The sequence below is a fragment of the Dendrobates tinctorius genome, unplaced genomic scaffold (genome assembly GCF_039654945.1).
Source record: "Dendrobates tinctorius isolate UK_male_01 unplaced genomic scaffold, ASM3965494v1 ptg000102l, whole genome shotgun sequence".
Classification (NCBI taxonomy): Eukaryota; Metazoa; Chordata; class Amphibia; order Anura; family Dendrobatidae; genus Dendrobates; species Dendrobates tinctorius.
In genome coordinates, this window is record NW_027361770.1 from 14,304,102 (window position 1) to 14,328,075 (window position 23,974).

At 47.1% G+C, this 23,974-nt stretch overlaps 1 protein-coding gene across 9 annotated transcripts in view; it reads left to right on the forward strand.

The window, feature by feature from the left end:
* The window catches only part of EPB41L4B (erythrocyte membrane protein band 4.1 like 4B), a 1,031,490-nt gene that overhangs the window by 266,528 nt on the left and 740,988 nt on the right, over window positions 1-23,974 (forward strand). For all 9 annotated transcript variants that reach the window (XM_073587745.1, XM_073587749.1, XM_073587750.1 and 6 more), the window contains one exon: window positions 12,017-12,105. In XM_073587745.1, the coding sequence (XP_073443846.1) occupies window positions 12,017-12,105 (89 nt within the window). The remainder of the gene's footprint in view (window positions 1-12,016; window positions 12,106-23,974) is intronic.

Below are 23,974 nucleotides of genomic sequence, written 5' to 3' on the forward strand. Positions count from 1 at the left end.
CAGAGGAACATCCTCCTTCATTGGAACAGGTCCATCTCTTCGCTGGATCCCCCCTTCCTCCCTTCCATTCAGACCAGGGAGTCCCTCAACTGTTGGCTAACCTCCCCCCTCGTTCATCTGGGATGGCCTTTTCCCCCTGTCCACTGGCAGGTAGTAACTACAGATGCCAGTCCCGTGGGCTGGGGTGCGGTATTCTGTCACCTGACAGTCCAGAGATGATGGTCGAGGCAAGAATCCTCACTATCAATCAACATTCTGAAACTGAGGGCGGTCTTCCTAGCACTTCTACATTGGGAAAGATACCTCAACAACCAGCCAGCACGGATTCAAGTGGACAATGCCATGGCGGTGGCATACATCAATCACCAAGGGGGGAACCAGGAGTTCCCGGGAACTGGCCGAGGTATCCAGAATCTTCAACTGGGCAGAAACCTCAATTCCGGCAATTTTGGCAGTTTACATTCCCTACAGACAGCATGGCCGCCGACTTCCTCAGTTGGGAGGGGCTCACGGCAGGAGACTGGTCCTTACACCAGGACGTGGTCCGTCAAATATGCCAGCTATGGGGGACTCCAGACGTGGACCTCCTGGCATCACGACAGAACAGAAGGGTCCAACAGTTTGTCCCAAGATACCGCGATCCTCTAGCGATAGGGGTCGACGCGCTGGTCATTCCCTGGACACAGTTCAGACTCCCTTACCTGTTCCCTCCCCTTCCTCTCCTGCCCAGACTGCTAAAGAAGATCAGGGCGGAAGGGGTGCCAGTCATATTGATTGCCCTGTACTGGCCCAGGAGGGCCTGGTTTGCAGAAATTATCAATCTTCTCGCAGGCACCCCCTGGAGGGAGACTCCCCAACAGACCAGATCTCCTGGCTCAGGGGCCGTTTTACCACCCGAATTCTCGTTTGCTCAATTTGGACGGCATGGCCATTGAAACCACAATACTGAGTGCAGCGGGATTTTCGGACTATTAATCCCGGGATTTTCGGACCATTTCGGAGTCGTCAATACAATGATCCAGGCTAGGAAGCCATCCTCTTCCAGGGTCTATTATCATGCCTGGAAGGCCTGTTTTGGCTGGTGTGAGTCTAATCACATCACACCTATGCTGTGTTCCCTGCCATCTGTCCTAGCTTTTCTCCAGGCAGGGTTAGATGGCGGTCTGGCCCTAAGTTCCTTGAAAGGCCAGGTATCTGCTCTCTCTATTCTTTTTTTCAAAGAAATTTGGCCTCCCGCTTACAGGTTTTTTTAATGCTTAGTGTCAACCTCCTAGTGACAGCAGCACACACCCACGGTTTCTGTGTCTCCCAATGAAGACTCTGAGAAACAGATTTTACGGTAAGCAACCTGTTTTGTTGCCCAACAGATGATAAAAGATCTCGGAGAAACTTTTTTTTTTTTCCCTTCTCTTTATTGTTCATTTTTTTCCTACTATAACTAGAGCATCCTTGAGAGACCAAGTTACATGGGAAACATCCCACTACAGTGACAGAAATCGTTGACACATCTCTGCTGTGCTGGCCAGAGATCTACTGATCATGTGATTGCCAGAACCTGCAGAAGCATTAGCAATGCTGATGCTTCTGTATGCTGCAAAATGCTGGTTGAGCGTTTTGTAGCCATCAAAAAAGTGATAAATTGCTTTTGCCTTATGCCTAGGAGTCTGTAACTATGTTTGACAGTCAAAAACATGACTTGCTTTATCAAGATTGCAGGAGCTGCAAGCCAGCACTGTAAGTTTACAATTGTGCAAGGATTTTTTAATAACCTGTAAATAGCAGATACTTTACTGACTTTTTGCAATTTTACCCATTTATCATATTAAGTCAACACATTACTTCAGACAACTATTTTCTCTTCTGCAGCTTATGAGAGCTCTTTGCCTTGTGCATTCAAACCCATTTTAACTCAGAGTGAGCTCTGAGTGCTCCCCTCTGTTTACAATATACATGTCACTGGTTTACCACCACAGAAAGGAGCCAGAAGACCGCAGCGTCTGATTTCTCCTACTTCTGCACTGATTAGAAGCACTTCACCTTCTTATTAAACGTTGTAAATTTCTTTTGGCCGTGCAGGGGTTAATCTGTTCTGTTGAGAGCTCCTTGAGGGTTTAGGCTCTCGGCTGTGCACTTTTAGCCACTCCCATCTCATATAATCTGGGCCCTAGCTAGCACTCATTGTCAGAGTAGCTTATGCTGCATGGCTTGAGGTTGTTGTTGATTTTTGGAAAAGGCGGCTGGTGGGTTAATCTGTGACTGTTGCTAGGTTTTGAGTGTGTGATAATTCTATTTCTTCTCCTACTTTGGTTTAACCCCATCCTCCATTTTTCGGTGCTTTCCACTGTTATATGAGTTAGCATATCTGTATGTTTAATAACTAATAATATTAGTGTGCGCTTGGAACACTCAAAGAAGAGGGAAATCTAAATTGGGTGGTTATAGAAGAAGAAGAAGAAAAAAAAAAAAAACCTCTTACAAGTGCTCTTTATGTAGCTGGATAATAGCGAGAAAATAGCAATTAGTAATAGTCAATTGTAAGACCTCAGAAGAAGTGCTTAAGGGAAAAAGAATATATATAGATACTGGTGGCAATCTTAGTTCCAACCTGAACAATCACAAACTAAAAAGGCATGAGTGAGGGTAAAAACCTGAAATCACTGAACAGGTTATATACTGCAGGGTAATTCTCCCTGATAGTAGCTTAAAAAAAAAAAAAAAAAAAAAAAAAGTCAAAGTCAAATTGCAGCCTGTGAACGGCTGTGCAGAGTAGCCGCAATAGTAAATGCACAAGTCAGAGAGCGGTACCTGTAAAGATAATGCGATGCGAAGTCCTCACTCCAGTAAGCGGTGCAAGTTAAAATAGCGCTTTTTGCTCCAGCGCTTGGAAAAGGAGGGGGGGTTTGTACACTGGGGTATAGACGAGTTACAGGGGCTGCCCCGGCCGGTGGCAGCCTCCTGTCAGTGTACCTCCAGCTGTGGAGCAGATGTGAGCGGCCTCTCGTGCTCCCGGCGTATGTGAGCTGCTCCAGGTATACAGGACCTTCGTGATGTGAGTCAACACATGACCACGTCAGTTTCACTTGCTGGTGGTTGCGACGGGGACCAATAGACTTTCCGGAAAGTCCATTGGTCCCCGTCGCAACCACCAGCAAGTGAAACTGACGTGGTCATGTGTTGACTCACATCACGAAGGTCCTGTATACATGGAGCAGCTCACATACGCCGGGAGCACGAGAGGCCGCTCACGTCTGCTCCACAGCTGGAGGTACACTGACAGGAGGCTGCCACCGGCCGGGGCAGCCCCTGTAACTCGTCTATACCCCAGTGTACAAACCCCCCCCTCCTTTTCCAAGCGCTGGAGCAAAAAGCGCTATTTTAACTTGCACCGCTTACTGGAGTGAGGACTTTGCATCGCATTATCTTTACAGGTACCGCTCTCTGACTTGTGCATTTACTATTGCGGCTACTCTGCACAGCCGTTCACAGGCTGCAATTTGACTTTGACTTTTTTTTTTTTTTAAGCTACTTTCAGGGAGAATTACCCTGCAGTATACACTCACTGGCCACTTTATTAGGTACACCTGTCCAACTGTGTGTTAAGACTTAATTTCTAATCAGCCAATCACATGGCGGCAACTCAGTGCATTTAGGCATGTAGACATGGTCAAGACAATCTCCTGCAGTTCAAACCGAGCATCAGTATGGGGAAGAAAGGTGATTTGAGTGCCTTTGAACGTGGCATGATTGTTGGTGCCAGAAGGGCTGGTCTGAGTATTTCAGAAACTGCTGATCTACTGGGATTTTCACGCACAACCATCTCTAGGGTTTACAGAGAATGGTCCGAAAAAGCAAAAAAATCCAGTGAGCGGCAGTTCTGTGGCCGGAAATGCCTTGTTGATGCCAGAGGTCAGAGGAGAATGGGCAGACTGGTTCGAGCTGATAGAAAGGCAACAGTGACTCAAATTGCCCCCCGTTACAACCAAGGTAGGCAGAAGAGCATCTCTGAACGCACAGTGCGTCGAACTTTGAGGCAGATGGGCTACAGCAGCAGAAGACCACACTGGGTACCACTCCTCTCAGCTAAGAACAGGAAACTGAGGCTACAATTTGCACAAGCTCATCGAAATTTGCCAGTAGAAGATTGGAAAAACGTTGCCTGGTCTGATGAGTCTCGATTTCTGCTGCGACATTCGGATGGTAGGGTCAGAATTTGGCGTAAACAACATGAAAGCATGGATCCATCCTGCCTTGTATCAACGGTTCAGGCTGGTGGTGGTGGTGTCATGGTGTGGGGAATTTTTTCTTGGCACTCTTTGGGCCCCTTGGTACCAATTGAGCATCGTTGCAACGCCACAGCCTACCTGAGTATTGTTGCTGACCATGTCCATCCCTTTATGACCACAATGTACCCAACATCTGATGGCTACTTTTCCCTTCACCCATGACAGCACCACATGAGAGAGGGATCCGCCCCGCCAGGACAGGAACCTACTGAGACATAAGGGGCAGCACCTCTCCCCCGCTTCAGTTGGGTTCCTGTCCTGGAAGGAATCCCACTGTGGCGGTGCCTGTCATGGGCGAAGAGAAAGAAGACCCAGGCCCGTCCCGGCGCGGGAAGAACAGGTAGCTTACCTGTAGCGCCGGCCGTCGGGTCCTGGAAGCGCAGTCCCCGGGGTCCCTGGGGCTCCGGGTTCGTGCGGGCGTGGATGGGATCCCGGTGGCTCCGGGAAGCCCCCACCGCGCCGCCCTCCCCTCGCGCACGCCGCATCTCGATCCCCGTGGCAGGGGAGAGACGCTGGCGTCTTCCGGCCGCTGACGTCAGCGGCGCTTGGAATGCTGGGTGCGCCGGCTGACGTCAGCAGAAGGCGACGGTGTAATGGCGCCGGGTGCGACGCCGGCCGGCTTTCTGAAGCGCTGGGCCGGCGGTCGCAGGGGGGAGGGGAGGAAGACGCTCACCAGGCGGAGGCATGCAAATTAAAAGGGGAAGACAGCGGTAGATCGGCGGTGCAAGATGGAGTCCGAGCAGGAACGTTCAGCGTCCCTGCCTCCCTCACAGCCCTCTGGCAGAAAGCATGGAAGCCATTCAAGCAGCAGTCGCCCCAGCCGCAGGTCGGGGCACTCCTCAAGGTCCAAAGAGCGCGGGTCAGGTGCTCCGACGCAGCCTCCAAATCCGGTACCCTTGATTACGGGTGGTGAGTGATCTTCGTGAATGTCAGCAGTATATTAATAGGGGGTTTTTCTATTGTATGCTTCACCCTGTAGGAAAGGCCCAGAAAAGCAGGAAGCAAGAAGAACAATAGGGATTGTGCTATATGTAAATCTCCCCTAGCAAGAGACTGGCAAAAAGATCTCTGTGCTTCGTGCATTCAGCGAACTATGGCGGAGGAAGCGCCTAGTTTCGCAGCCAATCTAATATCTGCCCTCAGGTCAGAAATGGAAGGCTCAATTAAGTCCTTATTGAAAAAAGGGAAAAAAAGCAGGAAGGATTTCCCTAGTTCCCCCTCAGATTCCGCATCAGTATCATCTCAGGCGGAAAAATCATCCTCCTCAGACTCCTCAGATAGTGACACAGGGGGTAAGCCATGTTTCCCTGTAGAAGATACAGATGCCCTCCTAAAGGCCATTAGAACCACAATGGGCCTACAGGAAGAAAGGGCGGCTAAAACCCTAGAGGACGTCATGTTTGGGGGGCTTCAGGAGAGGAAAAAACGAACCTTTCCAGTAAACGCGAAAATCCAGGCGCTTATTGAGAAGGAGTGGAAAAAGCCTGAAAAATCGGGGGCCCTTCCATCAGCTTCTAAGAGGCGATACCCCTTTGAATACAAGGATACGGAAATATGGGACAAAGTCCCAAAAATAGATGCAGCGGTGTCCAGGTCTTCCAAAAGGTCGGCCCTGCCCTTGGAAGACGCAGGGGTTCTTAGAGACCCGCTAGACAAAAAAGCGGACTCATATTTGAGGCACGCATGGGAAGCAACAGCAGGAGGTCTTAAGCCGGCGATAGCGGGCACCTGCACGGCACGCTCCCTCATGATCTGGCTACAGCAGTTAGAAGAGAAGCTGGCGTCAAGGGTCCCAAGAGAGAAGATCTTATCAGACATGTATCTCTTGCACGGGGCAGCGGCTTTTCTGGCAGATACCTCGGCGGACTCTATGCGATTAACAGCCAGAGCAGCGTCACTATCAAATGCTGCTAGACGCGCGTTATGGCTTAAAGGCTGTCCGGGTGACCTTCAGTCCAAGGCCAAATTGTGCTCTCTCCCCTGCGATGGCCGATTCCTGTTCGGCAAAAACTTGGACGATATTCTGGAGAAAGCAGGCGATAAGAAAAAAGGCTTCCCCAGATTCCCTATGGATCAGAGGAGACAGCCCTTTCGGAGGGGAAGATTCAATAGAGGACGTCCTCCCGCTGACAGGAGAAGATGGGAGGATAAAAAGAAGAAAGAATCAGGGTTTATGTTTGGTGGAGGCACCTCCACCTCCAAAAAGTCACCACAGTGACGCCAGTATTCCAGTAGGAGCGAGATTGGCACTCTTTTTCCAGGCCTGGGAAAAGATCTCCTCCAACACCTGGATTCTGAGCATCCTAAAAGAAGGCCTGAAAATCCCCTTTATTCGTCAGCCAAAATCCGTGGTCGTCATCACACCTATCAGGAAGATGACCGAAGAACAACTGGCCTTAGAAACAGAAATCCTGAGCCTGATAGACAAGCGGGTACTGTCCGAGGTGCCACGCTTACAGGAAGGAAAGGGGTTTTATTCGCCCCTTTTCCTAATAAAAAAACCGGATCAGTCATTCAGGACAATCATAAATCTCAGACGCCTCAATCTATGGATAAAGAACCCGACCTTCAAGATGGAATCAGTAACTACGGCAGTGAAGCTGCTACATCAAGATTGCTTCATGGCCGTAGTCGATTTAAAGGATGCGTATTACCACATCCCTATCCATCCAGATTACCAGAAATACCTGAGGGTAGCGCTTTATATTCAGGGCACACTAAGGCACTTTCAGTTCAGGGCTCTTCCGTTTGGCATATCCATAGCCCCGAGGGTCTTCACCAAGGTCATAGCGGAAGTGACAGCCTTTCTCCGGATTCACGATACGGTCATAATACCATACCTGGACGATTTTCTTATAGTGGGCAGTTCAGAGGACCACTGTACAGCACAGCTGACTCAGGTGATCAACACCTTGCAAGAGTTAGGGTGGATAGTCAATTTCAAAAAATCAAAATTACAACCCCTAAAGAAACAGACCTTCCTAGGATTTATACTGGACTCAGAAAGGCAAGAGTGTCTGCTCCCAGAGTCCAAGATAGAGAAGGTGCAAAATCTGGCCTTGGCGGGCCGAAACCAACCATGTATGACATTAAGAAAAGCAATGTCCCTGCTAGGTACCCTAACATCCTGTATTCCGGCGGTCAGGTGGGCTCAGTTTCACACCCGGCAACTCCAGAGGGAGATACTAAGAGCACAAAGATCGCTAAGAGGGCGTTTGGAAGGAAAGCTGGAGCTTTCCTTAAAAACCAGGGACTCTCTCAACTGGTGGTTGAACGAGACAAATCTGACCTTAGGAATACCATGGGACAGACAGGCGACAGATATAATTTTAACAGATGCAAGCTCCTCGGGGTGGGGGGCACACCTAAGGGGCCTCATAGGTCAGGGTTCCTGGACACCTCAAGAAAGGAAGGCATCCTCCAACCTGAGAGAACTGTGGGCAGTGGGCAAGGCCCTAAACCACTTCATTCCGCTACTCCAGGGTCAAGATGTACGCATCATGTCAGACAACAAGGTAGCAGTGGCATACATCAACCACCAAGGAGGGACAAGATCACACTCCTTAATGGAAGCAGCAACAAACATTCTGAGCAGGGCAGAGGATCACCTACACTCCGTGACAGCCCTACACATAAAAGGGGCAGAAAACATAGAGGCAGATTTCCTGAGTCGCAATACCCTGAGGCAAGGAGAATGGGCACTAAACCGATCCATTTTTCAAAAGTTAATTCAGCTTTGGGGGGAACCGGTGATAGACCTCTTTGCAAACAAGCACAACAGGCAAACAGAAAGGTTCTGCTCTCTAAACCCAAGGGAAAACCCATGGGCAGTGGACTCATTGCACATCCAGTGGAACTTCAGACTGGCTTACGCGTTCCCCCCAGTAGCTCTGATCCCGACTGTGGTAAGAAAAATCAGAAACGATCAAGCCAGGGTGATTCTAATAGCTCCATTTTGGCCAAAAAGGCCCTGGTTCGCTCTGCTACGGAAGATGTCCCTCTCCGATCCTTGGGTTCTGCCAGAAATCCCGGACCTACTAGTTCAGGGTCCAATATTACACGCTCAGGTCAAAGGATTCCATCTGACGGCGTGGAATTTGAAAGGTCGCTTTTAATAGATAGGGGGTTCTCCCCTGGGCTGGTGGCCACTCTGCAAAAAAGCAGGAAACCGGTGACTACTAACATCTACGGCAGAACATGGGATAAGTTCCTACAGTTCTTGGGTAAGCCGTTAGGGAAAGAACCTCCGATTAGTGACATCCTAGAGTTCTTACAATCTGGGTTGCAGATGGGGTTAGCAGTAAACACACTTAAGGTTCAGGTGTCGGCACTAGGGGCGCTCTACAATTGCAAACTGGCATCAGATAGGTGGATAGCCAGATTTATTAAATCCTGCCATAGAGCTAGACCTATTCCAATACCTAGAATAGCCCCCTGGGATTTAAACCTGGTGTTAGAAGCCCTTACAAAAGAACCGTATGAGCCATTACATCAGCTACCCCTAAAGTTTTTGACCCTAAAAACGATCCTGTTAGTATCCCTCACATCAGCCCGCAGGATAAGCGACTTACAGGCTCTCTCAGTAAATCCTCCTTATACGCAAGTCTTTCAGGATAGGGTAGTGTTAAGAACAGACCCCAGTTATCTGCCCAAGGTAGTGTCAGATTTCCATCAGGGTCAGGAAATTGTTCTTCCATCCTTTTGCGAAAATCCAAAAAATCTGGGGGAGGAAAAATTCCATAGTCTGGATGTTAAAAGAGCTCTTGTAGAATATATATCTGCCACTAGCCAGTGGAGGAGGTCACAGTCCCTATTCGTAGCTTTTCAGGGTGCCAGGAAAGGCTATGGGGTTTCAAAAGGGACTATTGCTAGATGGATCAGGGAAGCCATTAGTGTAGCCTATTCAGCTAGTGGTATCCCGATTCCTGACGGCATCAAGGCTCATTCCACCAGAGCCGTGGCGACCTCCTGGGCTGAAAAGGCAGAGGTATCAATCGAACAAATTTGTAAGGCCGCTACCTGGGCCTCACCTTCAACCTTCTTTAAGCACTATAGATTAAATCTATCCTCCTCTGCTGACTTAACCTTTGGTAGAAGGGTGCTGCAAGCGGTGGTCCCTCCCTAAGGTGTTTCGAAGTCTCCAAAAATCTCTCATGTGGTGCTGTCATGGGTGAAGGGAAAACCACCATGGTTACTTACCGGTAGCCGGTTTTTCCGGAACCCATGACAGCACCCGTACATTCCCCCCCTTTTTCACTGTATGGTGTGCACAATTAGTAGGGTGTTTTGAGTGTTGTGGTGTTGGATAAACATGTAACTAACCGGGAAGTCCTCTCAATGCTCTGTAACCCAACTGAAGCGGGGGAGAGGTGCCGCCCCTTATGTCTCAGTAGGTTCCTGTCCTGGCGGGGTGGATCCCTCTCTCATGTGGTGCTGTCATGGGTTCCGGAAAAACCGGCTACCGGTAAGTAACCATGGTGGTTTCAGCAGGATAATGCGCCATGTCATAAAGCTCGAATCATCTCAGATTGGTTTCTTGAACATGACAATGAGTTCACTGTACTCAAATGGCCTCCTCAGTCACCAGATCTCAATCCAATAGAGCATCTTTGGGATGTGGTGGAACGGGAGATTCGCATCAGGGATGTGCAGCCGACAAATTTGCGCCAACTGTGTGATGCCATCATGTCAATATGGTCCAAAATCTCTGAGGAATGCTTCCAGCACCTTGTTGAATCTCTGCCACGAAGAATTGAGGCAGTTCTGAAGGCAAAAGGTGGTCCAACCCGTTACTAGCATGGTGTACCTAATAAAGTGGCCAGTGAGTGTATAACCTGTTCAGTGATTTCAGGTTTTTACCCTCACTCATGCCTTTTTAGTTTGTGATTGTTCAGGTTGGAACTAAGATTGCCACCAGCATCTATATATATTCTTTTTCCCTTAAGCACTTCTTCTGAGGTCTTACAATTGACTATTACTAATTGCTATTTTCTCGCTATTATCCAGCTACATAAAGAGCACTTATAAGAGGTTTTTTTTTTTGTTTTTTTTTTCTATAACCACCGAATTTAGATTTCCCTCTTCTTTGAGTGTTCCAAGCGCACACTAATATTATTAGTTATTTTACCTTATTTCTTTGACACCCTTGTGACAGGTGTCTTAGTGTTTTCTGCTGGAATTACACTCATACACAAGCGCCACTGAATTTCCATTTGTATTATATCTGTATGTTTGTATTTTTCATTACCCCTGTTCGTATTACCTTGCTAGTCTGGTTGGTGTATTATGGTACACTACTACTACTATCCTCTTCCCTGGGTGGGTGAAGGGTACAGACAAAGGACAGGATTCAGGCACTTAGGCTAGCTACGTGGCACTGACATCTTCACCATTAGAAGTAATCCAGGGGACAGGGCAAGCAAGTGTTCCCTTAGCATTAGGGATAGGTACAGGGAAGAAGCCCCTGGTTCCGGGGTACTCGGCAACAGTGTCGGGACAATACATTGGCCTACGTGATTCACCTCTTGCCATTTCGACTGCCTTGTCTGTTCTTTCCTCCATATCTATTTGGTGCTACAGTACAGCTTGAGTGATATGCCTTCCTTTAAGAATTCGATTTTTCACATTTCTTGACACTCAGATATGCATTTCACAAACTCCTTCCCCTTCCCAGATAGTATCTCTAAAGTACCCATACACATTTGATGGATATTTTCTAAATCTGCCAAATTCCAGGGCCCAGATGATCATCCAGCTGTTTAGTGTTGTTGTACTTGCAGATGTCAAAGTAAGAAAAAGTGTAAATATAGTTTTGTTTTTCTCTTGAAAAAAAAATGCCTGTATGGGGTTGAAAAGCGTTGTGAATAAAAAGCCTTTTCCTCATCAATTTTTCTGAAGAATTGATTCACTCCAGCAGCGCAGCCCACCCTTGTGTTTATCCAACTAGATTCTGAGGAAAAAAAGGGCATTCTCTGCAGAGCGTGCGTAGTTGGGTTAGGAGAAAAACGTGTTGCTTGAATCAAGTCTTTCCAAACTACGGTGTATGGGTCGCCTTAAGGGCTCACTCACACTTGAAAATAAAAAGGTCAAGTGCAATCCTATATAAAATTGATTGCACTCTGACCAGTTTATTCAGTGAGACAGTGCAGATCTGCATATTTTTGTCAGTTGTGTTCAGCATGATAGAAAAAATTGAAACATGCTGCGCTTTCACTCTGAAGTCGGACAGTGCGAGAACAAAAATCTCATATGGACCATCAGAGTGGAATCAAATTTTTATGGATACGCTATAATTTTTTTTACAGAAGAAATCTATAAATAGTCCTGTAAATGATTAATAGCTGTTGAGTAAGAAAACAAATTGTAAATGGACAGCACACGAACAACAAGTGAGAAAAAATTATCCCGCTCTCCTAGATGGGTAGATGAGCGAGAATGGGATCGTTTTTTTTTTTTTTTCAAAATATATGTTCAAATGTGCGCGAACCCTTACACTGTGAAAATAGAGAGGGGAATGCTGAGAGAGCCAGGAGCAATGTGCTGTCAGATCTATGTCAGGAGCAGCAGAAACATGAAATGCACACTCTAGAACAAAACAATGAAGAAAATTGAGTGTGGAAAATGTTTAAAAAGATGTCTATTTTTGTATTTTTGAAAAAATTTAAGAATTCGGACATCTTTACATGGATTTTTCGTTCTCGAACATACTAATTCTAATTGTTTTTGTTTTCTAGGGTAAAGATGGCTGTGATTATGCGCTTGGATTAACACCAACTGGAATATTAATATTTGAAGGTTCAAACAAGATAGGCTTATTCTTTTGGTAATATTCATCCCTTTTCTTTTCATAGTTTTAAAAATTAAGTCGTTTTAATTTTTTTTACATATAACTTAAATTAGTAATGCAGAGAAAAATAAGTTTTGTAATATAGCTTACATATATCTTATATATATCTTATATATTTGTTTCCTTTTCTGGATCTTTCATTCTTAATATTTTTAATTCACAAGTAGTGTTGAGCGATACCATCTGATATTCCGAAATATCGGATCGGATTGGATCGGCCTGATACCCCAAAAAGTATCGGTATCGCCGATTCCGATACCGGAAGTCCCATTCAAGTCATTGGGGCAGAAATATCGGTATTAAAAAAAACCCTTTCTTGCCTTGTACATCCTGTTCGGGAGGGGGGAAGAGTGTGGGCGGACACTGTGCGTGTCTGTGTGTGCGGGCAGGGCCTGTGCGAGCCTCTCGGGGGTGTGTCCCGACTGTCGAGGGCCTGTGCCGGCTTCCGGTGGTCTGTTCGGGCCTCTCGGGGGTCTGTACAGGCCTGTCGGGGGCCTGTGCCGGCTGCCGGTGGTCTGTACGGGCCTCTCGGGGGCCTGTGCCGACTGTCGGGGGCCTGTGCCGGCTGCCGGTGGTCTGTACGGGCCTCTTGGGGGTCTATGCCGACTGTCGGGGGCCTGTGCCGGCTGCCGGTGGTCTGCACGGGCCTCTCGGGGGTCTGTACAGGCCTGTCGGGGGCCTGTGCCGGCTGCCGGTGGTCTGTACGGGCCTCTCGGGGGCCTGTGCTGGCTGTCGGTGATCTGTGCCGGCTGCCGGGGGGCCTGTGCCGGCTGCCGGTGGTCTGTACGGGCCTCTCGGGGGCCTGTGCCGGCTGTCGGGGGCCTGTGCCGGCTGCCGGTGGTCTGTGCGGTCCTCTCGGGGGCCTGTGCTGGCTGTCGGTGGTCTGTGCCGGCTGCCGGGGGCCTGTGCCGGCTGCCGGTGGTCTGTACGGGTCTCTCGGGGGTCTGTGCCGGCTGTCGGTGGTCTGTGCGGGCCTGCCGGGGGTCTTGTGTGTGTGCAGGCATAGTCTGATGGGACTACAAGTCCCATCGGGCGATGCCTGCTACAATGACAGTGATTGACACATTAGCCTATGATGGTACAGTAGTAGTCCCATCATCCGGCTAATGTGTTGAATGTAAAAAAAAACAAAAAAAAACATCATACTACATACATACAACATACATATATACTACATACATACTACATATATACTACATTCATACAACATACATACATACATACATACATGCTACATTCATACATACATACTACATACATGCTACATATATACTACATTCATACAACATACATACATGCTACATATATACTACATTCATACAACATACATACATACTACATACATGCTACATATACTACATTCATACAACATGCATACATACTAAATACATGCTACATATATACTGCATTCATATAACATATATACTACATTCATACAACATACATATATATTACATACATACTACATGTATACTACATTCATACAACATACATGCTACATATATACTATATTCATACAATATACATATATACTACATACATACTACATACATACAACATGCTACAGACATACAACATACTACATACATACTGCATACAATACATTCATACAATACATACATATAGACATACAGTACAAATAACATAGAGTACATACTCACCATCACTTGTCACTTTGATCCCCGAAGCCAGTGTCCTCTATGAAAAAATATAAAAATAACAAACAAGCCATATACTCCCTGATCCGCAGAAATCCACGAGGGTCCCACGCCGATTTCCCGTGGAGAACAGCAGCATCAGCTGATGCGACCGCTCTCTACGGGGCTCCAGGAATCCAATGACGGGAGGTAGGTATCCTTCCGCACTGTATTCCTCCGCCACTGTAAAAAAAATAGTCCCTAGTCTCACTTTTGGCATTGCTGTGTGAGAAAGTTCCCACGCAGCTTTTGCAATAAAGTGAGACTAGGGACTATTTTTTTACAGTGGCTGAGGAATACAGTGCGGAAAGATACCTACCTCCCGTCATTGGATTATTGAAGCCTCTAGAGAGCGGTCGCATCAGCTGATGCTGCTGTTCTCCACGGGAAATCGGCGTGGGACCCTCGTGGATTTCTGCGGATCAGGGAGTATATGGCTTGTTTGTTATTTTCATATTTTTTCATAGATGACACTGGCTTTGGGGATCAAAGTGACAAGTGATGGTGAGTATGTACTCTATGTTATTTGTACTGTATGTCTATGTATGTATTATATGAATGTATGAATGTATTGTATGCAGTATGTATGTTGTATGTCTGTAGCATGTAGTATCTATGTAGTATGTACTATGTATGTATGTTGTATGAATGTAGTATATACACTCACTGGCCACTTTATTAGGTACACCATGCTAGTAAGGGGTTGGACCCCCTTTTGCCTTCAGAACTGCCTCAATTCTTCGTGGCAGAGATTCAACAAGGTGCTGGAAGCATTCCTCAGAGATTTTGGACCATATTGACATGATGGCATCACACAGTTGGCGCAGATTTGTCGGCTGCACATCCCTGATGCGAATCTCCCGTTCCACCACATCCCAAAGATGCTCTATTGGATTGAGATCTGGTGACTGAGGAGGCCATTTGAGTACAGTAAACTCATTGTCATGTTCAAGAAACCAATCTGAGATGATTCGAGCTTTATGACATGGCGCATTATCCTGCTGAAAGTAGCCATCAGATGTTGGGTACATTGTGGTCATAAAGGGATGGACATGGTCAGCAACAATACTCAGGTAGGCTGTGGCGTTGCAACGATGCTCAATTGGTACCAAGGGGCCCAAAGAGTGCCCAGAAAAAATTCCCCACACCATGACACCACCACCACCAGCCTGAACCGTTGATACAAGGCAGGATGGATCCATGCTTTCATGTTGTTTACGCCAAATTCTGACCCTACCATCCGAATGTCGCAGCATAAATCGAGACTCATCAGACCAGGCAACGTTTTTCCAATCTTCTACTGTCCAATTTCGATGAGCTTGTGCAAATTTTAGCCTCAGTTTCCTGTTCTTAGCTGAGAGGAGTGGTACCCAGTGTGGTCTTCTGCTGCTGTATTCTGCCTCAAAGTTCGACGCACTGTGCGTTCAGAGATGCTCTTCTGCCTACCTTGGTTGTAACGGGTGGCAATTTGAGTCACTGTTGCCTTTCTATCAGCTCGAACCAGTCTGCCCATTCTCCTCTGACCTCTGGCATCAACATGGCATTTCCGGCCACAGAACTGCCGCTCACTGGATTTTTTTTCTTTTTCGGACCATTCTCTGTAAACCCTAGAGATGGTTGTGCGTGAAAATCCCAGTAGATCAGCAGTTTCTGAAATTCTCAGACCAGCCCTTCTGGCACCAACAATCATGCCACGTTCAAAGGCACTCAAATCACCTTTCTTCCCCATACTGATGCTCGGTTTGAACTGCAGGAGATTGTCTTGACCATGTCTACATGCCTAAATGCACTGAGTTGCCGCCATGTGATTGGCTGATTAGAAATTAAGTCTTAACACACAGTTGGACAGGTGTACCTAATAAAGTGGCCAGTGAGTGTATGTAGCATGTATGTAGTTTGTATGTATGTTGTATGAATGTAGCATATATGTAGTATGTATGTATGTTGTATGAATGTAGTATGTATGCAGTATATATGTATGTTGTATGAATGTAGTATATATGTAGTATGTATGTAGTATATATGTATGTTGTATGAATGTAGTATATATGTAGCATGTATGTAGTATGTATGTATGTTGTATGAATGTAGTATGTATGTATGTATGTTGTATGAATGTAGTATGTATATAGTATTTTTTTTTTTTTTTACTTTCAACACATTAGCCGGATGATGGGACTACTACTGTCCCATCATTGGCTAATGTGTCACTCACTGTCATTGTAGCAGGCATCGCCCGATGGGACTTGTAGTCCCATCGGACGATGCTTGCACACACACAAGACCCCCGGCAGGCCCGCACAGGCCCCCGGCAGCCGGCACAGACCACCGACAGCCGGCACAAGCCCCCGAGAGGCCCGTACAGACCACTGGCTGCCGACACAGGCCCCCGGCAGCCGGCACAGGCCCCCAAGAGGCCCGTACAGACCACCGGCAGCCGTCGCAGGCCCCCGAAAGGCCTGTACAGACCCCCAAGAGGCCGGTATAGACCACCGGCAGCCGGCACAGGCCCCCGAGAGACCCGAACAGACCACCGGCAGCCGGCACAGGCCCCCGACAGGCCTTTACAGACCCCCGACAGTCGGTACAGGCCCCCCGCAGTCGGCACAGACCGCGCATCATGATGCGCACAGAGCGCGCATCATGATGACATCATTTCAGCAGCCAATCACAGCCACAACAGTGGCTCATTGCATTATGGGGACTTCCGATTCCGGTATCCGATATTGAAAAAATATCGGTACTCGGTATCGGAATTCCGATACAGCGAATATCGGCCGATACCCGATATTTGCAGTATCGGAATGCTCCACACTATTCACAAGTAAAAAATGTCTTCAGTGAATATTGATTTATCCATTACTGAGATGTAATGGTTTGTGGCTAACATAGAAAGAATTCAAAAAATCTCATACTAGAAGATATGGCCTTCCCAAAACCCTGTCTGATGAAATGCACATATAGCAGGATGCAGCAGGCCTCCACTAATAAAGGCAAGGAGCAGCACAGGTGCAGACTACTGATAAAAACAACCACCCCACACCTACCAAACCATGGAGGGGTTGGTTGCCTGGTAGAAAAAATGCACATAGAAAAGGCTTGCATAGGACGCCAGTCACACATGTAGGTATGATGCAAAGTGTCTGGCTTGCAACCTATTAATGATGCCCATAGTATTCGTGCTGCTCCAGCACTATAATAGACGCCCCAATAAGCCAAAATATTAACTAATACCTCATTTAATGTACTCATTGTATGCATTAATTTTTTGCACTTATATCATTTTTTGCAGGATGCAGCTGGGCCTCTTTTTGTTGGCTTGGTCTATTGGGGCGTTTGTCACTGTGTGTTGCATATTATAGTGCTGGAGCAGCCTGACTGAGAATACTATGGGCGTCATTAATAGGTTGCAAGCCAGACACTTTGCATCACACCTACATGTGTGACTGGTGTCCTATGCAAGCCTTATCTATGTGCATTTTTTCTACTAGGCAGCCAACCCCTCTATGGTTTGGTAGGTGTGGGGTGGTTGTTTTTATCAGTACTCTGCACCTGTGCTGCTCCTTGCCTTTACTAGTGGAAGCCTGCTGCATCCTGCTATATGTGCATTTGTCATCAGACAGGGTTTTGGGAAGGCCATATCTTGTGGTATGAGTTTTTATGTAACGGTTGGTGCTCATAAAGTTCTATGGATGGGGAATGGCTAGAGGCAGACAGACATTCTGCTGCAAATTCTTTTGAAACACTTATCAGGAACCTGTCACCACCTGACACAGTAACTCTGCTAAGGGGAAGAAAGTTAATTTTACCCTTCGCCACGACAGCACCCACTGGAGGTATCGGATCTGCCCCATTTGGAACAGGAAACCCTACAGAAAGATAAAAGGGGGCGGTCCGCCTTTCCTCCTCAGTTTTGGTTTCCTGTTCCCAGGGAACCTTAGGATGATCCTTCAGGAAGAACATGCCAAATGCATGCCGCCTGCACGGTGTCCTTGAGAACGGCAGGGGCTGCGGTCCGGAAGCAGCATCGGGGTAGACTCCGTTAGACGGCTCCTCCCTCGTCTGACAGCTGGAGGTGATGACCGGGTCCGGGAGGGGCTGCCCGGTCTCACCTAGGAGCGCGCCAGGTGGCACCAAGCGCACGGAAGCCGCTGCTGCAGGGTAAGTGCGCCAGTGGCGCGAAGAAGAAAAAAAAAAAAAAAAAGAGAGGCAGCGGGGAGAGAGGCGGGCCGCATACAAGTGCTGCGGCGCGGTAGTCGGCCGGTGCAGAGGCTCCTAGGCCCCGGAAGTAATGAGTGAACTTCCGGGGCAGAATGGCTGAGGAACGCGACGGCACATGCGTGGGAACCCAGGGAGGAGGAGCGACTTCTGGGACACAGAGGGAAAAAAAAAAAAAAAGGAGAGGGAAGAGATCTATTTAAACGAGTGCCGCAGTTCAGCGGCAGGAAGCCATGTCATCCCCAGCAGAAGCGCACGCTCCAGCAGGAGACTCTGCGGGGGGCAGCTCCTCCAGGGACCGCGCTACCAGGATAGACACCGCCCGCAGGAGCGAGGTGGGAGAGTCAAGACCTAGGACAGAATCTCAGCCATCTGATCCGGTAATAAAAAGCTTCACTGGGTGAGTGTGCAATATATATACTCGGCCTATTAAGCTGACCTCTCCCTCCTCCCTTCGCCATGTCTCCCCTCTTCCAGGCGAAGAAAAAACAAGAAATCCAAACACAAGGAATGCGCTTTATGCTCTGAGCCTCTCCCTGACTCCTACCCCAAAAAGCTCTGTAAACAATGCACCAGAGAGACTAGACAAGGGTCGGCAGTGTCATCAAAGGACATCCGGGCCATAATTAGGGAGGAAATACAGGCTTTCACCCGTACCAGTACTCCCCCAGAAACTAGGAGTAAGAAACAAGTGACCCTCAGCTCAAAGTCAGATGAAGAACAAGGGGTAATCTCTGATTCTTCACTCACAACATCGTCACCATCGGATATTGAGGGACGATCATGTTTTCCCCTGGATAGTGTGGATAACTTGGTCAAATCCGTGAGGAACACTATGGGGTGCGAGGAGACAAGGGTTGCCCAAACCGCACAAGAAATAATTTTGCGGGGTTGGCGGAAAAAAAGAGGAGAGCGTTTCCAGTAATACCGGCAGTTAAGGCCATAATAAAGAGAGAGTGGGAAAAACACGATCAGAGAAGTTTTCTCCCATCGGCCTCAAAGAGGAAATATCCATTTAGCGATGACGAGCTATTAAAGTGGACCAAAGTTCCAAAGGTTGATGCCGTTGTAGCCTCTACCTCGAAGCAGTCTACTATTCCGGTTGAGGACGCAGGCTTATTGGTGGACCCGCTAGACCGTAAAGCGGAGTCATCATTAAAAAGGTTTTGGGAGTCTACCACAGGCATTTTTAAACCAGCAGTAGCCAGCACATGCACCGCCAGGTCTATGCTCGTATGGTTCGACCAACTGGATCAACAAATCGAGCAGAAGGTGTTTAGGGAAAAACTACGGGCCGCTATTCCATTAATTAGAGGGGCGGCAGCCTTCATGGCAGATGCATCGGCAGACACTCTGCGGCTGGCAGCAAGATCGGCTGGTCTTGTAAACAACGCCAGGCGGGCACTATGGATGAAGAGCTGGAAGGGGGACTCGCAATCAAAATCTAAGATTTGTGCAACCCCGTGCGAGGGTGAGTTTCTCTTTGGGAAAGCCCTAGATGATATACTCCCCAAAGCGAAAGAAAGGAAGAAGGCCTTGCCTGATTCTTCTGTCCCTTTCTACAGGAGAACCTTTAAAAGGCGACCGTTTGGAAGAAGGAGATAAGCGGATAGACCAAATAGATGGCCCACAAAGGAAGAAAAACAGAAGGGTAGCATGTTTAGGGGTTCAACATTCCAAAAAGAAAATAAATACTGAACAATCAGTCCCCCCGGTAGGGGGTAGTTTAAAAACATTTTTTCTTCAAAATGGGAACAAATAACTTTGAGTCCATGGATTCGAAGTATAATTAAAGAGGGAATGAAAATAGAATTCCTTCAGATCCCTTATGATTTCTTTATCATAACCCGCCTTAACTCTATAGTTCAACAAGAGGCCCTCGAAGTAGAGATTCGGAGCCTACTATCTAAAGGGGTTTTAGTAGAAGTCCCAGAGGGACAGGAAGGTAGAGGGTTCTACTCTCCTTTGTTTTTAATTTCCAAGCCAGATGGTACATTAGGACAATTATAAATTTGAGGAAGCTTAATATGTTTATAAAAAATTATAAGTTTAAAGTGGAATCAATCAGATCCACTATAAAACATCTCTTTCCAAACTGTGTAATCAGGGCTGTGGAGTCGGAGTCGTGGAGTCGGTGCTCATTTTGGTGAGTCGGAGTTGGAGTCGGTATAAAATGGACCGACTCCGACTCCTAAAATATATAATATATTGGGTACAGTAATTCAATGCAGGATGTGCTGAATATTTTTTCATAGGAGTTTGGGAAAGTTATGAAATGTCCTATAAATGGCTGTTCTACTCCTGATCTAAGGCTACATTCACACACAGCGTTTTTCCTGTGTTTTTTGAGGATACGTTTTTCAGCTGCAAAAGCTGATCATCTTTTTAAAAAACCGCATCACCTGAAAGGTTTTTGAGCTCATAGATAATGTTTTCAATAGCAAAAGCAGATTAGAAATCTGCTCTATCCATTTATCCATATCTGTCTATCCATATCGTATCTGTACCAAAAAGAATGAAAACCGGGTAGTACACCAATATATATTCTGTTCTATCTAAATATCTTGATTATTGGATCATAAAAATGATTAAATGTCTGCGGTTCACATTGTACTACAATAAATTTTTCACTTAAATATAAGCAATATGTGTGGGAGTCGGAGTCGTGGAGTTGGAGTCGGTGTAAGGGAAATTGAGGAGTCGGAGTCACAGGTTTGGCTTACCGACTCCACAGCCCTGTGTGTAATGGCGGGGATTGACTTGAAGGATGCTTACTATCATCTTCCTATTCATGATAGATACCAAAGGTACCTAAGAGTCGCGGTGGTATTCGAAGGCAAGATCCGTCATTTTCAGTATACGGCCATGCCTTTCGGCCTATCTACGGCGCCGAGAATCTTCACCAAAGTAATGGCAGAGGTGATGGCCTATCTCCGTCAGAAAGACACTCTAATCGTACCTTACCTAGATGACTTCCTAATTATCGGGAACTCGGTCACCCAGTGTACTAGACGCGTGGCTGACGCAATCTCATCTTTGCAGGATCTAGGCTGGATCATCAACTTCCAGAAGTCTAGACTCGTTCCGCATTCCATTCAGATGTTCTTAGGGTTCCAGTTAGACTCCACAACCCAGAGATGTCTACTCCCTCAGGTAAAGATTACACTCACAAAAGAGAAGGTGGAGGCAGCCATAAGTAGACCACGCATGTCTCTGAGAGGGGCAATGTCGCTATTGGGGTCGCTCAATTCTTGTGCCCAAGCAGTCCGGTGGGCCCAGTATCACGTCCACACACTGCAGCATCAGATCCTCCAAGAGGACAAGCGACATGGTGGTCACCTCGAGAGCAAGATAACCTTATCACAGGAGGTCTTGACTTCTCTAGAATGGTGGCGAAATGATAACCATCTGTCCTCAGGAGTTCCATGGGTTATAGTACCATCCTGTATCCTAACCACTGATGCTAGCCCCCATGGTTGGGGAGCCCATATGGGGAATAGCTTTTGTCAAGGAAGGTGGAATAGAGATGAAAGGGGCTACTCTTCTAATTTAAAGGAATTAACGGCGGTATATTATGCTCTACACCATTTTCTTCCACAGCTCCAACAGAAGCATGTCAGGATCTTGTCGGACAACACCACTACAGTGGCCTACATAAACAGACAGGGAGGTACTCGATCAGAGACTCTTATGTCTTCTGCGGCAAGAACCTTAAATTTAGCTGAAAATTATTTGTTGTCCCTCTCGGCCCTCCATATCAGGGGAGAGAACAACCAAGTGGCAGACTTAAGTCGTCACACACTTCGGCAAGGGGAGTGGTGCCTCAATCGCCGAGTCTTCAAGGACATAGTAGCTCTATGGGGGCAACCTCAGGTGGACCTCTTTGCCACGAAAGAGAACAGACAGATAAGTGTTTGCTTCCCTGTCTCCGTCAGATCATCCAGACATACTGGATGCCCTCCAGGCCTCATGGAAATTCAACCTGGCATATGCCTTCCCTCCAATAATTCTCCTGCCACAGGTCATTCGGAAAATCAGGACAAGGCGAGAGTAATTTTGATAGCACCATTCTGTCCCAAGAGACCATGGTTCTCATGGCTACGAATCATGTCGGTGACAGATCCTTGGGTCCTCCCTTCGATTCCCAACCTACTCTCCCAAGGCCCTTTTTTCCCCCCTCAAATGGACAGCTTACACTTGACGGCGTGGAATTTGAAAGGCAGCTACTATGATCAAGGGGGTTTTCGGAAACACTAATTGCTACGCTCCTACAGAGCAGGAAGCAGTCCACTACCCAGATTTATACAAGGATATGGAAAAAAATTCCTGCAGTTTTATACAGCGCCTCATACTTTAGAAGTTCCGATAGTTCCTATCTTGGAATTTCTACAGAAAGGAAAGGACTTGGGCCTGGCAGTAAATACACTGAAAGTCCAGGTGTCCGCATTAGGGGCACTGTACGTCCATAATATAGCAGGAAATAAATGGATCTCACGTTTTATTACAGCTTGCGAACGGATAGCTCCGGTTCACATACCTGCAATCCCTGCATGGGACTTAAATCTGGTCTTAGATGCCCTGATGGAAAAACCCTTGGAGCCGATACACGATATCCCTGAAGTGCTTGTCACTCAAGACGGCCCTCCTAGTAGCACTAACGTCTGCTAGGAGAGTGAGTGATATCCAAGCGCTATCCATAGACCCACCCTTTTTTCAAATATACCAGGATAGGTTAATATTAAAACCAGACCCCTCATACCTGCCCAAGGTATCAACAAAGTTCCATAGATCCCAAGAGATACTTCTCCCGACCTTCTTTCAAGATCCCTCCACTCCAGAGGAGCAGAAATTCCACACCTTGGATGTTAGAAGAACTGTCCTAAAATATATTGAGAGGTCCAGGAGCTGGAGGCAGTGTAGGGCTCTGTTCATATCTTTTCAGAGCTGTAAAAAAGGGTATGGAGTCATGAAGAGCACCATTTCCCGATGGATCAGGGATGCCATTCGCTTAGCATACTCCGTGAAAAATGAAAATCCTCTGGAGAACATCAGAGCACATTCCACCAGAGCAGTAGCGACCTCCTGGGCTGAGAGGGGAGACGTTCCAATTGAAACCATATGTAAGGCGGCAATTTGGTCAACCCCTTCTACCTTCTATAATCACTATAGACTTGACCTTTCATCAACTTCTGACCTAAGCTTTGGCAGGACTGTCCTTGGCACGTTCGTCCCACCCAGGTGATGGTCTCTGGAATCTCTCCAGTGGGTGCTGTCGTGGCGAAGGGTAAAAAGCCAGATTACTTACCGGTAATGCTCTTTTAATGAGTCCACGACAGCACCCGCTCACTTCCCTCCCTGCTAAGATATCAATAGTAAAGGTGTATCTGCTAAAGATAAATAAGTAAAGTTTTAAGAGATGCAAATACTTTGCCTAACCCTTGGCGGTCCTCCTGGTACTCTGAAATGCAAAACTGAGGAGGAAAGGCGGACCGCCCCCTTTTATCTTTCTGTAGGGTTTCCTGTTCCAAATGGGGCGGATCCGATACCTCCAGTGGGTGCTGTCGTGGACTCGTTAAAAGAGCATTACCGGTAAGTAATCCGGCTCCCCCCCCCCCCAACCCCCACAGCGTTCGGCTATGTGCGGGCGCTGGAAAGTTAATAATGCTATTAACCTGCAGATTAACATCATATTTGCAGGTTAATAGCGTTTTTTGTGGTAACCTAATCGCACCATGATGGGGGATTTCCTTCCAGACTTCAGATATGACTGACTTCAAGTTTGTTCCAACAAAATGCAGAGGGCTGTATGGAACAATACTGTAACAAGCTGGCCTTGCACATTAAATTTGGCAATACATGACCATCTTGGCTCGTGTTCACTGACCATCTAATACGCATCATTGCTTCTCAACTTGCAGGCATTGGAGGGT